Source organism: Vipera ursinii (assembly GCF_947247035.1).
Source record: "Vipera ursinii genome assembly, chromosome: 1".
In the NCBI taxonomy this organism is placed as follows: Eukaryota; Metazoa; Chordata; class Lepidosauria; order Squamata; family Viperidae; genus Vipera; species Vipera ursinii.
This window is the reverse complement of record NC_139512.1, coordinates 319,252,627-319,270,876: the sequence shown is the minus strand read 5'-3', so window position 1 is coordinate 319,270,876 and position 18,250 is coordinate 319,252,627. Positions and strand designations below refer to the sequence as shown.

Sequence of the window (18,250 nt, the reverse complement as noted above, 5' to 3'; positions counted from 1 at the left end):
CATCCGATTTTGCCTTTTTGGTCATTAAGCAAATTACATGGCCATTAAGTGAATCCAGCTCCCCTCATTGACTGTCCTTGCCAGATGCCAGCTGGAAAAGTGGCAAATTACCATCATGTGACCCCGGGACGCTCAACTGTTGTAAATGCATGCCATTGCCAAATGCCCCAATTTTGATCCCATGACTTCAAGGATGCCATGACACTCATAAGTGCAAGGACTGGTCACAAGTCACTGTTTTCAGTATTGTTGTAACTTCAAACAGTTGCTAAATGAATGGTTGTAAGTCAAGGACTACCCGTAAACTATTCTCAGACACTATGTGGATTACCTCTTCATCCACTTTATCTAAGAAAAACATTACAATTATTTATTCTCCCCCATCACAGCAAATGTACTTCCTGATGCAACATTTTACCTTTAGCTTGCATCTCTTGGACTAAAGGCCCTGAAATGGTATTGAATGGTGTAGAGGAGGCAAGGTGAGCAGCTTGAACGAAATCTTCTGGGCTTTTCAGACTTGGAGCAAAAGTTTGGTTACATGGGTTAGCCCATACTGTATAGTCACTGGTCAGGCCCTCTGCTGGCTGGCTTTCATCCTAAAGGGGAAAACCAAAATCATCATTTCCCCCCCCCTTTTCTTTAAACACTAAATATGGCTTATTTTATAGTGTGTGTGTGTGTGTGTGTGTGTGTGTGTGTGTGTGTGTGTGCATGCAGCAAGACTACTATATGGTCAGAAGTGGAAAACTTTGATAGAGCAGAGGAATGAATGGTTGGTGAAGATGGTGGAACTTGCAGAGATGGCTAAATTAATTTCTTTGCTTAAAGACAAAACAATATCTGACTAGAAACCCCTTGTAGACTTTTTGCATTAACTCTAAAAAAAAAATTTATGATTTGCAGTTTTGGTGATCAGGAAAAAAAAACTGGATAATATAAGAGTGTGAGTTTTCTTCTGTAATCATAAAAGGTAATTTTATAAGCGTGCTTATATTTGCTGCAAAAGAAATCAAAAGTATCTATTTCTTTTTTCTTTTTGAATGTTTTGTCACTGGCTGGGGAATTCTAGAGTTGAAGTCAACTTATCTTAATATGGCTACTAAGACTGAGAAACACTGGAATACGAAATTGGGAGACCTCAGTTCTGTCAGAACAATGGAGTAAGATTTTCACCTTAATATCAAAAACCAGGCTAAATCTCAGATTATGGCTTATATAATGTAGCATAATACTGCCGTACATCAAAACATCTGAGAAACAACCACAGACCATTACAACCACACGGCATCACTGTAGCACACAAACCAACTAAAGCCCTTCAAACCATCCTAAGTAAACCAAAAAAGCCAGCAGCCCCAGAAGGAAAAGCAGGAGTCATGTACAACATAAAATGTTAGGATTATAGCAACCACTATGTAAGACAAACAGGCAGAAGACTAACAGAGCACAACCACGAACATCAATTAGCAGTCAACAGATACGATGAAAATTCCTTAATTTCACAATACATGGAGAGACTTAACCTTAATTTCAACTGGGAAACTGTAACCATCCTAAGTGCAAAAGCACTGGAAAATTTCTGGAAGTCTGGCAAACAAATCAGCCATCAATAGGCACATAGAAATAAACAACATCTACACATCATTCAAAAGACAATCGAACAGTCAAAAAATAAACAAAAAAATCAAGACACCTCCTTGCCAACAAACAACAGCTACATATGCAGTGATCAAACAGAGAGGAAATTACTCCTTTTGAGCACTGATGTTATCTCGTTGGGAAATGAAACATCTGCAAGAAAACAACCAAACTCCCAAGGACTCTATTTGATATAACATTTTGGACTTATTGAACTGTATTGTTTATATAAAAAATGAATGAGATGCACCAGAGTGCTTCATTAAAATATATTTTTTGTAATATCCTAAAATGATCATGTCCTAGAAAGAAGTACTACTTATACTGACCTGATTTGGAGTTTAATATTTACAAATGCACACATTTCTTTTGAACTATATACTTACTACATGGTAACTGGAGATTAGAATGACCCCCCAATGCTGTTGGCTTTTCACAAAGCTTTAAAAACCTGGCTATGTATCTCAGCCTGGGGTTCAGAATGTATTAAGAACTCTTGTTACTTGGCTTTACCAGTAGTTAATTACTCATCATAGCAGAAGTTTGTACTTCTTTTGTGAAAGTTTTTATTGTTTTAATGCTTTTAAATTGTTTTAGTTGTTTTATAATTTTAAAGTGTAAGCTGCCCAGAATCACTTGGTTGAGTTGGGTGGGCTATAGAAATGAACGAATGAATTACTGGACTTGGAAATGGATTCTCCATGTTTTTTTATTGCCACAGGATTAGTTCTTCAAACTGGAAAGACAGATTTATGACCCTAATTAGCCCATGACCAGATGATTACAATTTGGGCATTTGGCAACCAGTTCACATTTGCAACTGGTTGCATCACCCCAGTCATGTGACTGCTATCTGTGACATTCTTTGCTGGTTCTGGGATTTTTTGCTGGTTTCCATTCAAGAGAATGGATTTGGAATATAAACAAGTGATTTGCTTAACAAATAGTAATAAATAGTAATAAATTGTGCCCCGCTACGGAGGTACCTCAACTGATGACTATCATGACAAACAACCAATATATCAATTCCAATTACAGTTGTAAGTTGAAGGCTACCTGGATATGTGTTTGTGTGTTTATAGGTGTATATGTATACTTAAACACATACATACAAAAATGTATGTTTTGCATTTTTTTCCCTTTTTGTTATTCTTTTCAATATTTTATTTTTCTAATTCTGATTTGTTTGATTAAATATATAAGCCAAAAAAAATTAAAATGCGATTTGCTTACTCTTGGTTTAGAAACAGTCAGAGTGCCTGTGGGACGTTCACCAAATACTCTGATAGATGTTGACTTTGGGACTGACTGCACGACCCTAAAAATTACAGGAAGAACATTCAGAGTCTTTCTTCAAATGAAACATTTTACATACAGTAGATTTAACTGTCCATGAGCGCAATTATTTTCTGGATATCAGATCTGCTATAACAAAATCTAATAAGGTCAAGAATAAGTAATACTGTATGCAAGTCCTCAAGGTGTTTTGGATTCTCATGTACCAACACAAGCCAAAGATAAGAGATTTCAAGAGCTGCCCAAAACATCTGGAGGGCTCCCCAGGTTGCCCAAAATTCCCGTGCAAATAACTGGTGATTACAGGGAAATTCTAATCAAAATTCTTGATTACAAGAATATTGTTTTCTTCACAATAACATGGTAAGTTGCCATTGCCACCTTTCAAGATTTTCTTTTTTAGCTTCTTAGTCTAGTCTACATTCTCACAGTTTCCTAAGTAGTATAGGTGAGATTTCCCATCCAATCACTGTTTGTCCTTCCATAGGTTTTTCAAGATCAGCCAAAATCAGCTAGCTGTAACAATACACACTATAGGACAAGTACACATTAGCTCTTTCAAGAATCAAAAGATGACTTTTTCCGTAGCTTGTGATGCAAGAACGTGAAGAAAAAGGGGACTGGTAAAAATGATTAATGAGAAACGGAAATCTTCATTCAACAACAAGGATACTAGATGTGCTCGTAACAGTTTTCATTGCAGAATTTACAAACAGGCTTACAGGGCAATCTGATACAAACTAATCTCAATTGCAAAGAGTATTCTTTGTGGTAATTGCATACTGACTTTTTTTTACAAGGCTATCTGACAATTTTCAACTTACTCCATATTCTCATCTTCAAAAATTGCAAAAGCAGGTAATGCAGCAGGAACATTAGGCTTAATGCTGACAGCCTCACCTGGATCTAAAAGGAGAACAGAAAAGGAAAGATGTGATAGGCTTACATTTTCCCTGCCTATGGCTGAAGTGTTACACAAGCAGAATGTATATATCCTGTAACTGCTGGAGCTATTGCCTGCTGAACCCACTGAAGCTTCCAAGTGGTCTACAAGCTGTAAACCAAGCTGCAGTTGAAGTCACATAGGTAACTGAGAATCTCCTGATACAAGAATTATCCGAACTGGTACACAAGTTCTAATGGTGTAAAACTCCCTGACCTCAGCTGCTCTCTGTTATTCAAACAATAGCGGTGGATCCAAATGTTTGTTGTGATCTTTAAAGCCCTATATCAAGCATGTCCAACCCGCAGCCCAAGGGCTGCATGGGTCCTAGACAGCTAGTAACATGACTCCACAAGATATAATAAAAAAAATTAAAGGAAGTTTATTATTCATATACATTAACTATATATTTTATATGTGACCCAGGATAATTCCTCTTCACTCAGTGCAACCCAGGCAAGCAAAATGGTTGGATATCCATGCCCCGCATGATATACCAGGGCCTGGTATATTCAAGACCACCTTCTTCCATTAGTAACTGCATGCTCCCTAAGATCTGGAATGAAGGACGTCCACCAGAACTCTACTCCTAAGAACTGCTTCTATCAAGTACCATGAAGGATGACCTTCCCTGTTGCTGTTTCCTCCTCTACATTTTTCATTGTTTTTAATTTTGGTAGAGCATGAAGGAATGTTAGCTAATCCATTGCATATGAATGGAATGGCATATAAGCACAAGAAATCAGCAACTAAATAAATATCCTTCATGGGGCTGCCCTTGAAGACCACTCGGAGGCTCCAACTGGTACAGAATGCAGCCGCGAGAGTTGTGTTGGGAGTTTCCCGACACTCCCATGTTACACCTCTGCTCCGCGAGCTGCATTGGCTTCCAGTTGTCTTCCGGGTGAGATTCAAGGTGTTGGTAATGACCTACAAAGCCCTACATGGCATGGGTCCGGAATACCTTGGGGAGCACCTGCGGCCGGCGTCAACTTCCCTCCGCCCAGTACGCTCCCACAGAGAGGGCCTCCTCAGGGTGCCACCGGTCAAAGAATGTCGATTGGTGGCCCCCAGGGGGAGGGCGTTCTCTGTGGGCGCGCCGGATTTATGGAACCATCTTCCGGTTGAGCTCCAGATGGCGCCTAACCTCCGCTCCTTCCGGCGCGATCTAAAAACTTACCTCTTCGAACAAGCTGGCCTGGCCTGATGGGATGGGGTTGGGTTTTATTAATGTGTTTTAACCTACTTTTTTAATGTGTTTTAACTTATTGTAAGAGTTGTGGGCATTTTGTTTAATCTCTTTTAATTTTTGTATTTTGTCTTTTAACATGTACTGCCCTGTTCACCGCCCTGAGTCCTTCGGGAGAAGGGCGGTATACAAATAAAATTATTATTATTATTATTATTATTATTATTATTATTATTATTATTATTATTATTATTATTATTAATAATAATAATAATGTCAAAATATAAACCTAAACAGATATTCTGATTAAGTGAGGTTTGTCACTACAAGAAACTAAACAGACAATAACATACCTTTGGTAATATTATGGTATCTGACTGCTACTTATTAAAAAATCCTCAGCTATACCTAAAATTAATCCTCACTTTTGCTAATATAACGAATATGAGATGTATCTTTATTGGATCTGTTCTGTAGCTCACAAGGGAGCTCCTTAAACAGCTCAGAATAAATTTAACAATAATGAGGCAGGAAAAAAAAGAACTCCCATCTATTGTTTAGCTTTAGCATCTTGAAATCACTTTGGCAGAGATTAGTTCAGTTATGTCTGCCTAATAAATCTTATAATCCAAGACAAATTCCTGAGCATTTGCAGAACTTGGGGCTCCAACTTAATGTTGAGGACTCTCCAATGTCACGTTGTAGCATAATGAAAGCTACAGTCCCAACCCATCTGGAGATTCCCAAACTGAGGAAGACAAAGGAGAAGATAAACCTATTTATCATTTGTAGGCAATGACATTTACCTTTGTTTCTGAAGAAAGCCTCAACATCGTCTTCCTCATTTTCTGAAAGTATAGTGGTATCTTTTAGAGAGGTCACTTGAAACATATCCATGATGAAACCTTGGTAAGTCAAAGAAAAAATCAAAGTAAAGGACAGGTAAAGTAAAAAAAAAAAAGAATATCTAAGAACACTTAGGAAGGCAAAACCATTGGTGGTATTTTGACCTATTGGTTTCAATTCATAAAATCCCAAGTCCAAGCTTGCGTTTTAATCAGAGTAGTTCTCAGGAGGTTTACATGCAGGCTGAGCTCATATGCTGCCCTAAACTATAATGTGATTGTGATCACATGAATCTGGGGTGCTTGGCAGCCTGTTGTAAGTGTGAACAGGCTGCCAAACACCCGGAGTGCAATCACGTTGGGATGTTGGTGCAATGTTTTGCGACAGTCTGAGCCCATTGTAATTCTGCACCATTGTTAAATAGATAGTTGTGAGTACTGCCAGTACTAAAATAAAGTGCAGTAAGAGATAAGAGAAATGACGAGACAAATGATTACATATAAATCATGTAACTCCAGATTTTCCTGCATAATATAGATTATTATTGTGATTCAAGGAGTTAACATAAAATTGTAATTAATTGCTTCTACTCGGTGGAACGTATTCTTGTCAGCCCCTCTTTTCCCTTTCAGGAAACAAGGTCTTCCTCTTTAGCCACACCATTTCACTTTATAGTGACATTTTCTATTTAAGGAGATTTTAACTGTCTTAACTGCAATCAGGGGAAGTAATGTGCAAGGTAAAAATAGGTTACCAGCTAAACCTATTTTTCCTGCTGAAAAATACAGACCATATTTTTCATGTAGTAAATATATGGTTACTGTTTTATAAAAACTGCTTAATTAACCCACATTTTTATTGAAATTTTGTCATGGTTATTTAAATGTATTTATGGACTGTGGGTGTGCTTTTTATTACTTGGATAATCAGTTTCCTTGTTCAATCAAGATATATTTTGAAACTATATGTATATACATAGATATTGTCATCTTTAGTAAATTTACTTGGCATGTTAGCTATGGAACACTAACAAAGCGCACACAAAATTATCATTTCCAATCTACCCTTTCTTTTGCAACTCAGTACTGGCTAACAGATGTTAGTAAATACGAAGTAGGAGAACAAAATGCTTAGCTACATTTTCTGATAAGAGGAAGAAAGAAAGAAAGAAAGAAAGAAAGAAAGAAAGAAAGAAAGAAAGAAAGAAAGAAAGAAAGAAAGAAAGAAAGAATGAAAGAAAGAGAGAGAGAGAGAGAGAGAGAGAGAGAGAGAGAGAGAGAGAGAGAGAGAGAGAGAAAGAAAGAAAGAAAGAAAGAAAGAAAGAAAGAAAGAAAGAAAGAAAGAAAGAAAGAAAGAAAGAAAGAAAGAAAAAGCTTTTGGGGTTAAAGAAATTGCATTTCTAATTATTTTTAATGTTTTGCTTTTAATTAAACAGAAGAAAAGTAAATCACATATGTATATTCTAATATTGTTAAATTCTGTGAAGAATTGTTTATATTAGACTTTGAGATAAGGTTTAATGTTTTTGGACATTCCTTTTCTTTTGAAATATATACATTAGATGGACATGCTAGTAATATTAGGAAACTGCTGGATAGCAAAAGTGGGTTCTCCGTGTCATTTTATTGCTATGAGTCTAGTGAGTCTAGTCCTTCAACATTGGGAAGATAAATTTATGGCCCAATTATTCTGTAAATTGAAGACTTGATATTAGTTGTGAATTATGAATGAGTTGCTCGCAGGCACAAATTGTATTTATGGATATTGCAATGAAGTACGGCCATCTTTTACTGAAGCTATTGTATAAAAATTTATAAACGTATGTGCCCTTTCTAATCTACCTAATCACCACTTCCAGAATTCTTTTCCTGGATATCCCATTGTGTACACTGTAAAGCAGCTACATATTTACCTGAAAGGGTCTCTTCAAGTATACTTATCAATGTTAAAGAGTCTATAAAACTAAATATAAGTCTATAAAAATAAATGTTCCTCAGTTGGCTTTATACTTACCCAAGGCTTCTTTTGTGTGAACAGTAGGAGAAGGCTGTACTTTAGATGGGGTTGCTTGTATTATGCTTGATGCATTTAGAGTCGTATGACGTTGGTCAAAAAAGCCTGACGTATTTCTGTTATCTAGTACCAAAAAGGCAGTATGAGAATTTGACAGAAGCACACAAGAGGTTTAAAATTATAGGAACTGTTACAGATTATTATTATAATAGCTAATGCATATTTAATGCAATAGTAACAAAGGGAAAAAGAGTTTTTTTTTAAAAAAATGAATTTTAGATTGATACCTCATCTCCTTTTTAAAAAAGATAGCTCCCAAAACTGATGAAGTATTTAAGTTGTACAAATAGTCCTCAACTTACAACCATAATGGTGACCAGAATTTCCATCATAATTCGACATAGTGGTTATCATCTTTGAAGCCCTACATCCCAAAGGTCTGAGTTATTCATCTTCCTATCCCACTGCGTCACATAGGGTAGGTGGGCACTTCCCTTAAATGCCATCATCTCTTGGGACCTTGAAGATATGCCTTTTCTGTAACTGCCTCAGCACATTAGAATAGGCTCTTACCTGAGATCCATGGGGTTCCTAGCCTTTTAGTTTTCCAGACCTGGCTCTTGTCCTTCAGGTGCTGGGTTAGAATGGAGACTGATTCAGGAGACTAATAGAATTATTGGTCTGGGGCCTTGTTTTTATTGGTCGCTTTAAACTGCTTAGAATATGAGATTTGGTCATGTATGTTTCTTAAATAAATAAAAAGCAAGACAGCCTGCTTTCTGGAATCCAGGTTTCATCCTTGATGTGCATCCTCAGACAAAGGTTGGGTAGTTTTTTGCCTGAGATGTTATAAAGATTTCTGCTTTTGCGCAGAGGTTTGGACTGTAAGTTTTGTAAGAATCCTTCTAACCCCATGACACTGTGCTTCAAAGATCTTGACCGTTTTTAGATCTCAGACTACAGGCTGCAGAAGACTAATGTAGAGACAATTATACCTTGTACAATCTCCTTACGTATGGATTAGTAACCCATTAGAGCACTCACAGAATATTAAGAAGACAGCCAGAAAATATATTACCGTCTCTCATTTCCAGGGAATGCCGCTCTTTCCAATTTGAAGGATCTATGCGCCTGCCCAGAAAAATCATATAAATTTTCCCACATTAATCTGCTTCTAATTATTATAAGAACAAAAATTGTACTGACCTATATATATATACATACATACATGGAGAGGGAGAGGGAGAGGGAGAGGGAGAGGGAGAGGGAGAGGGAGAGGGAGAGAGAGAGAGAGAGAGAGAGAGAACACACATGCTTAAAGAATGTGTAATGGCTGTCCACAAATAAGATACTATTATGGATGGTGGGAGTGGTTGTAGTTCTGCATTACATAAAATCCAATCCCACTACACAGATTGACTTTTATCAAGAATGCACCTTGGGATACAAGCTCCAGAAGACCTGTTAATCATCTGCTGACACCAAAAGAATCTTTGGCCCTAGGGACTTTTTGTTTTGCTTGTTTTATTTTGACCCAATTGGTTTTGGAGGTTTTGTTGTTTGGTATTGTACTCTTCTAGTTGGCTGCTTTTCTTTTAGTTTTAGTTAGTTGCAAGCTACCCAAAATTGTTTAGGAGTCAGGTGGCCTATAGTTTAAACAAGCAAATGTCTACATGCCAGCTCGGAAGTCTTAAATTTTAATATTTCAATATTATAACACTGTGCTTAAAATTGGATTTCAAATATCCTCATAATTATTCAAAGAGTAAATCATACATTTCTCCTAGCGCATATACGTAGTGGCATATAGTGCAGAACAGGTTCACGTGCATCAGACTGATTGTTGCTAATACTAATTTTGACTAATTAAGATCTTAGGAATACAAACATCAGAGATCAACAGTTCATTCCTATCCCAGCTCATTAATATATGTTTATCGAAACATCCCCAGTAGCAGCACTGCACATATTAAATTATGGCTTGTTTAACCATGGTTTGTTGAACAAGTTATGGTGATTTGGTTCACCAGTAACCTAAGTTATAAACTACAAATTCCAATAGCTAGATTTATATATAACAAAAATTAATCAAACCATATATGTTCAAATGATATATGAATTCAACCAATACATCAACCATAAGATGTAATAAATCTGGTTCCCATTTATCCACAGGGTTCATTCTTGGATTAAAAAAAAAACAGCTGAACCTGAGAAATCTAAACTTTTACTTACATTTCTCCATCATGGCAATTATGGAAGATAGCATACTTCTGAGGTGGCTGGACAGAATCATTACTGCTGACTTGAAGTCTACGCAGACTATCTGCATGCTCTTCAAAATCAGGGTGAGTTTCATATGCAGCTTTCTCACTTACAGCTGTCATTGGAGGATTAAATACTGAGTGTTGCCCGAGAGTTTCATCAGTATTGGCCACATAGTTCATCATTGCCAAAGAAGTTGAAGACACTCCAATCTCCTCAAAAGCAGATCTTTGTGGGTGATTTCCAATAGGCTGTGAAGTTAAAGCATCTCCTGATAAACTTTGATGTTTTGTTCCCAAGTTTGGAGCACTCTGAGTTACAGAAGAAGCTATCCATTCTGGCCAACACTGTGCAGTTCTCATTTGTACACATTGGTCACCCTTATTAAATGAAGAACAAAATATAAATTTGTATACTTGTATTTTTAAGTGATTTCTTGTCATCTGTATACTTAATCATTTACTGGTTTCCATGCTCTAATGCAGGGGTCCCCAACCTTTTTGATTCTATGGATCAGTGGTGGCAGCAGCTTCGGCGGCAGGGGAATGGTTTCGCAATTGCAACCTAAATCCCGTGCATACATAAATGAAGCTTCAAGTGCTCGCCCATCTCTTCGGCAGCCTGGTTCCCAACAGTCTATGGCCCAGTAGCCGTCCACAGCCCAGAGGTTGGAGATCCCTGCTCTAATATACTCATAGAGAAATGTTGGTAACTTATCTGCAACACCTTTATTTTTTAGAAACACTAACTATACTTGCATGCATAACATACTTTATCAATATTTTAAAACTTACTTGCTATATTGTACTATAACTCCAGCCCATTCTAGTTTCACAACAGTCAAACAGATCTGTAGGCCTCCAGATTGAGGAAAGTTGCATTAAAATTGAAAGGGATTGAAAAAAGGTTTTACTAATTCAAATGTGAATTCCTTCCTATAGTGAAGGTGTAGTTCAGAAAAGTGTTTCATTATATTATAAAAATAATAAATTTTGGCGCACATTTTAATTAAATTACGCTTCAAATAGAAAACCCTACTGATTTTATTGAATTAAAGGAACAGCCTTATTTCATTCATAAAAAGAACTATTTGATAAAGAAGATCCAAGATTCTAACCCAGCTTTTCTACTTAAACAGTTAGGAATACCTTGGGAAGGTAGTATTATTCAGTTAAGAGTATTTTACCTAGAGGAACTACTGTAGTTGCATATGTTCACTAAATAGCAGGAAAATTACTTTGTACAGGTAAAGTACATATATAGATTTGGAGTTAGATAGTTCTAGAAGAGCTTCTGAAACCCCTACAGTTAAAATTCTGCTTATGAGTGGATATTATGAAGTAGACATTCTTGATCATTCTTCATAGAGGGATATAGGTAGATACTAGGGCAAGGTCTTTTTTCAATCCAAGTATTCCAGGAGCATTTTGTCCAGATGTTGCTGGATTGCATCTCACAGCAGCCTTAGCCACTATGGCCAATGATGAGAAGAGCTGGGAGCTTTTGTTCATCCATGTTATCTCTGGATGATAAGAACCGTAGTTCCAACCTGGGAAGTACCAGCTGGAGAAGACCAATTTATAGCACCCCCACATGCATACTAATAAATCATATTGCAAATATACCCCTGTCGAGCTTAGCAAGGAGTGGTGAACAATTGGCTGTAATGTATCTTTCTGGCATGAAGATGAGGATTGAGAGAGCTGGTCCAATTTCTGCTGCAGTTTCTGTAGCTCAAGGAGGTCACGTTCTTTCTTTTTCATTAACTCATTGTCTTCATTCTCTGAAAGTATCAAAACCCATGCATTAACTATATTGTTAAAATAATTCTCTCCTCTCCTTTGACATTAAAAGCTGGTATATTTTTAGTAACTCTGACCCTCACCACCCCATCAAGGCAGGAAAATACAACAGAATGTCAAATAACATTTTTCAATACCCTGAAATGTGTCGGTTTATTAATTTTCACCCATTTGTCCATCAGCAGCAACATATTTATCCGTGGGTAAAGCAATAAAAACAGGTTTTAGGAATGACAAAATACATGACCAATGCCTTCAACATAATTAATCTACACTGCACTGCATTTGGAGCAGTAATCCTGATTGCTGTGTTACTATGACAGCACAGAACATTCTCCTATATAAAGAAAAGACTTCAACAAGGAAAAATATAGGATACAGATTCTCTGAGAAACATAGTTGATAGTTTAACTAAAAGCTAGATTTTTTTCCCTAATTACAAAAAGGAAATAGTTCCATTTCCTTACTTATTTTGTGTACAAGAATAGGGGCAAAATATTGTTTAACTTTACTGTGGAATTCAGTAAAAATTCCACTGCACTATGCTGACCAAGCTATCTCCAACTATAGCATTCAGATGCAGTTTTTGAATATGCGTTTATTCTAACAAAGTTGAATGCAGAAAACTTTTGAGCACTGATCATTGGCAGTGCCAAATTCAGGAATGTAGCAGATTATAAGGTAGCTGTTGCAGACTGCCATATCTGGCATATTTGGGAGACAAGTATGTATGGTCTTATATTTGTGCTACCTTTCACAGACCAGAATGTCATCTCCCTTGTGTGTGGCATGAGATCTTAGCCTACCACAGTTAAAAGGGTATGAATGCATGTAGGATGGATTTGGGCTAATTTACTCGCATTTACACCCTACTGAAATCAGTTATGATGACTTGATTTTCACTGGAATACGTAAGACTTGGCTGCAGATAACCTAAGTCATAATGTTATTTATGAGTGTCTTGAGTAAGGGAGAAATGAACAGTCTGAGAAATTTCCATGGCTTGTTTTTAGGAACAAAGCTATGATGCGTTACTCTACTGATTTCGTCACTTGTTTTCCAATGCATCTTCACTTATTCCTGGTTTATATTCATATCTTAAGTTGCTCAACAGGCATAGAAAACAAAAGCAGTGAAAAAGGAAACCAAATCAGGAAATGCTTTGCTCATCTACAGGTATTCCTCGACTTTCTATCACAATTGAGCCCAAAATTGTTATTGCTAAGCAAGAAATTTGTTCAATGAATTTGCTCCATTTTACAACCTCTTTTGCTTGCCACACTGGTTAAGTGAATTATTGCAGTTGATAAGTGAATCATGTGGCCAATTAAGCGAATCTGGTTTCCCCCATTGACTTTGCTTCTTGGAAGCTGGCTGGGAAGGTTACAAATGGTGATCACATGATCACCTATAAAACCCCTAAATGGCTTGGGTCCGGGATATCTGAGGGAACACCTGCTGCCGGCATCAAGTTCCCTTCGTCCAGTGCGCTCCCACTTGGAGGGTCTTCTCAGGGCGCCGCCGGTAAAAGATTGCCGGCGGGTAACACCCAGGGGGAGGGCCTTCTCTGTGGGTGCGCCTGCCCTCTGGAACCAGCTGCCCGTGGAGCTTAGGACTGCCCCCGACCTCCGTTCATTCCACCGGGACCTGAAGACCTGGCTCTTCGAGCTCTCTGGCCCAGGCTGAGAATTTTAATTTTAATTTGAGTTTTTTTACTTTTTCAGGGATTGATGTAATTTTTTAAATTGTTTTTAACTTTTGTATTTCTTGTTTTAAATACCCTGTAAACTGCCCTGAGTCCTTCGGGAAAGGGCGGTATATAAATCCAATTAAATAAATAAATAAAATATACACATTTCGGTTGCTAGGTGCCCTAATTTTGATCATGTAACCATGGCAATGCTACAACAATCATAAGTGTGAAAAACAGTTATAAGTCACTTTTTTCAGTGCCGCTGTAACTTTGAATGGTTACTAAACAAAGGCCTATACCAGGGGTCGGCAACCTTGGCTCTTTTATGACTCGTGGACTTCAACTCTCAGAATTCCTGAGCCAGCGTAGCTGGCTCACGAATTCTGGGAGTTGAAGTCCACGAGTCATAAAAGAGCCGAGGTTGCCTACCCCTGGCCTATACCTATACAGCACTGACTGAAACCTTATTTCCACAAAAACCATTTAAATCCAATCTTGGCTTAGCACATGTAGAAGCATTAAAAGTATTATGTTCCATGTTTTGATCTCATGAAGCTAGGTTAAACTGAAGTAATTACCCAATTCCTTTTGCCTTTTCAAACATTCTGCCTTCTTCAAATATGCTTTGGCTCTCACTTCTTCAAAACACAGCTCAGAACCTTCACAATCAAGAAGTGTTTTGACATACATTGACTTCTGCTCAAAGGCAGCATGACTTGATGGTATCGGTACAACTTCTGACTTGGAAATGGTGGTGATGTACTTGGGTTTTTCCCTAGGGACAAAAAAGAATTTAGGGCCTTTTATAGAAGAACCAGAAACAACACACCAAGCAATTATGCTTAAGCCCAAGCAATGTTCTATCCAATCAATAAAGTAATACAAATATTTTGAAAAATGCTTCTTGCTATTAAAAGATTCAGTAGTTAGATCACAGGACATAAGCCTTGGGAAATCAAGGCCCCAAACCCCATTCACATAATAAATTTATTGATTTGGACCAGTAATTTTCTCATGATTAAAAATGGTACAGGCAATATGCTTAGTATGCTTCTTAGGGAAGATTAAAAACTTGAGCAGGTATAAGATTTTTTTTTGGGGGGGGGGGATAATTCAAAGTGGGTGCAATAACGAATAAAATAACTCTTATTCAGAGGTGTCTATAAGAGGGGTTAGAGTTAAAAAAGAACCTTAATTTCTTTGGACCTCTTTGTTTTCTTCAGCTAAAAGTCAGTGAAAACATTGGGACTGTTCTCCTAGATTCAAAGAATAAATACATATGGGCAAAATGTCCTCCCACACATACCAGATCTGGATTAGACAAATGAACTAATGGTGAAATTATGAATTTACCTATAATCACTGAACACTGTATTCCTAAAACACCGATTACTTACAAATTCTCTTGTCCCCCACAAGTGGTGGGTTGTAATTCAGAACTGTTTGGATTCTAAAAAATAAGATAAAAGTTCAAAGTGAGTACTTTCTAAATCTAAGTGAATGAAGCATCTTGTAGAAAGCTATACTTGCATATCATCTCTAAGAGACATCTGATATATAGATGTTTGTTATTGTTATACAGGTGTTCATTTAAACGAGAGTTGGGGAGGTGTGGCTTCCCAAAAAATCAAGAAGTGAAGTGCTACCAAATAGCTTGCCCTAAATGATAGAGAAATGTGGCAGGCAGGTAGAATTTACCGAAAGATGATCCCAGTATGCCGAAATATCAATGTATTTGCAAGGGTTTCATCACAAAAAAACCCAGAAACCATATTGGTCATATTCAAGCATAACACAAGTCAGAGTCCCTGTGGCCGTCCTGAATTTGTAAGCCCCCAGCATTCTTTAGCCTTGTCTTACTCTCTGGCAGGGCAATTTTAGCTCAGAAAAGGATTGCAATGTGTCTTAAAATGAAGTCTAAAGGAATGTTGCTGAAGTCTTTTGACTTGCAATTCTTCTCCCCTTCCTCTTAAATGACTGCAGTTTCTTTTGAAGAGCCATGGTTTTTCAGCATTTTCAAACTTAGAAAAACATTGTTAATGAAGTTTTAGGCCAGGGGTGGGCAATTGCTACTTGCGTGGGGCCAAAACATAGCATCACAACCTGCTTGCAGGCTTCAAAGGGCCATCTTGTGATGTGGTGAGGACATTGGAAAGCGCAGAGCTATAAATGTTCAGCCAATATTTTTTCCTTGATGTGGACATTTTTAAACATGCAAGTGGGAAGTTATATTTGGCAATGCTTTGGCAAGCTGGATCTTAACAGCATCTGAGAATTCCAAGCAGTAGTTATTTGAATAATGGCATATTTTAATGCCATTAAAATGTAAAAAGAAAACATCACAATCATAACTGTTTAAACATAAAACTTATCACATATTGATCTATTGCTGTACAATTAACAAAGAAAAATGCATGTATAAATTGGATTTTTTTAAAATATCATGGTATATTTAATAACAGATTATATTTTTAGTTACCTGACTCTGGTAGGGGCAGGCCGAATCGTTTCTAGAAGCCAACTGATTAGCCAGCTGAGGATTACGTTGCTGCAAAACACCGACTACAGAAAAATATACTGTTAGTTGTGTAAAGTTGGGCACCAATTATCGGAAGTAACACTGTACTAAAACACTGGAAATTTCAAAACCAGTTTTACCCTATGCAAGGCCTTCCAGATGTTCTAACTACAATTCCCATCATCTACACTTGACATGCCTGCTTGTTATTTTGGTTGAAGATGTTGGCAGTCCTTATCCAATGCATCCAGAGAGCCAGGTTAGGGCCTATTCCCCAAGGAAGATTACAGAGAGCTAAACTAGATTTTAGAGAAGAATCTATTTTTCTTTATGTTCACATTTTCAAGTTAGACCAACACAAGAGAGATTTTTTTAAACCTTTTAAACAAGGAGAGATTGCAATCTCTAAGTTTGTAAAGCCGCCCTGAGTCTTCGGAGAAGGGCGGGCTATAAATGGAATTAAAATAAATAAAAATAAAATCTCATTACATCTATACACAGGTAGTCCTCGACTTACAACCACAATTGAGCCCAAAATTTGTTGTTAAATGAGACATTTGTTAAGTGAATTTTGCCCTATTTTACAACCTGTCTTGCCACAGTTGTTAATTGAATCACTGCACTTGATAAGTTAGTAAGATGGTTATTAAGTGAATCTGGCTTCCCCATTGATTTTGCTTGTCAAATGTTTGCAAAAGGTGATCACGTGACCTTGGGACACAACAATGTTCATAAGTATGAACCAGTTGCCAAGCATCTTAATGATGATCACATGATCATGGGGATGCTACAAAGGTCATAAGTTTGAAAAATGGTAACAAGCCACTTTTTTCAGTGCTGTTGTAACTTAGAATGGTCACTAAGTAAACTGTTGTAAGTCAAAGACTACCTGTATTATATGGTGGAGTAAGAAGCAGTCAAGAACAGGCAGAAACAGCTGTTTAGCAGGCACAATGAAGAATCCGCTTGGTCTAGAAACCAGGAGACTTTGAGTTCTAGTCCCACTTTAGATACAATGCATGATCTTGGGCCAGTCACTTCCTCTCTAGAAAAGAGGCAATGGCAAACCACCTCTGTGCCCAAGTAGGCAAAACTTGATCTAATAGCATGAAATTAATAGAATAACTTCATGCTATTACGCTAACTCCACGCTCTATGCTAATAGAATAAGATATTTCAGTACAATGTTAGGAAAAAAGTCTTGGTCATTATTATTTTGCTCTGTTGTTGAGATCTATAAATGAAGAAGCCAGATAATACTTCAAGATGCTTTACTATGGATTTCAGACATTGAGCTAAGTGAACGAAATCTCCTGCAAGGTCAACACTCTGATGATAGGGATTAAAATTAGGTGTGAGAACTGGACAGAAACCAATATTTTGAGCTGATAGGAAAGTATATATCTAAATAAGAGTATGCCAAAGAAAAGAAAGGGGAACGAATGGTAGTTGGACAGAAAGAAAAAATCAATTTTGAGAAGTACAATGTATGAAATAATGTATAATGTATGCCAAGAAAATTGCAGACAGAATCTAAGAATTGGATACAATTGAATAGAACAGGGGTCCCCAACCTCTGGGTCCTGGGCTCTTGGCCAGTGGGCCACACACACACGTGGGCGTGCATTCCCCCCCCCCCACTCATGCTAGCAGCTGTGGCCCCATTTGCACATGCGCGTGGGCACGAACTGGGCTGCTAGCATGGGGCAGGTGTCCACGGCCCATTTCTGCATGCACAAACGGGGCAGCTACCCCGGGTGGGTTGCGTAGCCGATTTACGCATGTGCAAATGGGACCACTAGCCACTGTGGTTGAAAACCTCTAGAATAGAAGATAAAGTGGACACAATATAATGTCTCTCTATATACAATTCCTGCATTATAATAATGAGTGGAATGAGGCAAAAGGATACTGTCCCATAGGCAAGTCTACCAGTCTAAAAAGTCTGCCTAGCCCTAAAGCCTTTCTTAAACACTCTCCCACTTTCCCAGGCAGCCTGCTCTGCACTGCATTGCAATACTGAAGGAAGAAGAGTTACCTTCTA

The 18,250-nt window shown here is 37.6% G+C and overlaps 1 protein-coding gene across 1 annotated transcript in view; it reads right to left on the bottom strand.

The window, feature by feature from the left end:
- Positions 1-18,250, bottom strand: part of BUB1 (BUB1 mitotic checkpoint serine/threonine kinase) — a gene marked incomplete at its 5' end in the record, with an annotated part of 45,968 nt that overhangs the window by 8,568 nt on the left and 19,150 nt on the right. The window contains 11 exons of the mRNA XM_083350699.1: positions 419-599; positions 2,875-2,959; positions 3,762-3,843; positions 5,876-5,974; positions 7,929-8,051; positions 9,007-9,059; positions 10,164-10,573; positions 11,819-11,976; positions 14,267-14,463; positions 15,086-15,138; positions 16,168-16,250. Coding sequence (XP_083206825.1) covers positions 419-599; positions 2,875-2,959; positions 3,762-3,843; positions 5,876-5,974; positions 7,929-8,051; positions 9,007-9,059; positions 10,164-10,573; positions 11,819-11,976; positions 14,267-14,463; positions 15,086-15,138; positions 16,168-16,250 — 1,524 coding nt within the window. The remainder of the gene's footprint in view (positions 1-418; positions 600-2,874; positions 2,960-3,761; positions 3,844-5,875; positions 5,975-7,928; positions 8,052-9,006; positions 9,060-10,163; positions 10,574-11,818; positions 11,977-14,266; positions 14,464-15,085; positions 15,139-16,167; positions 16,251-18,250) is intronic.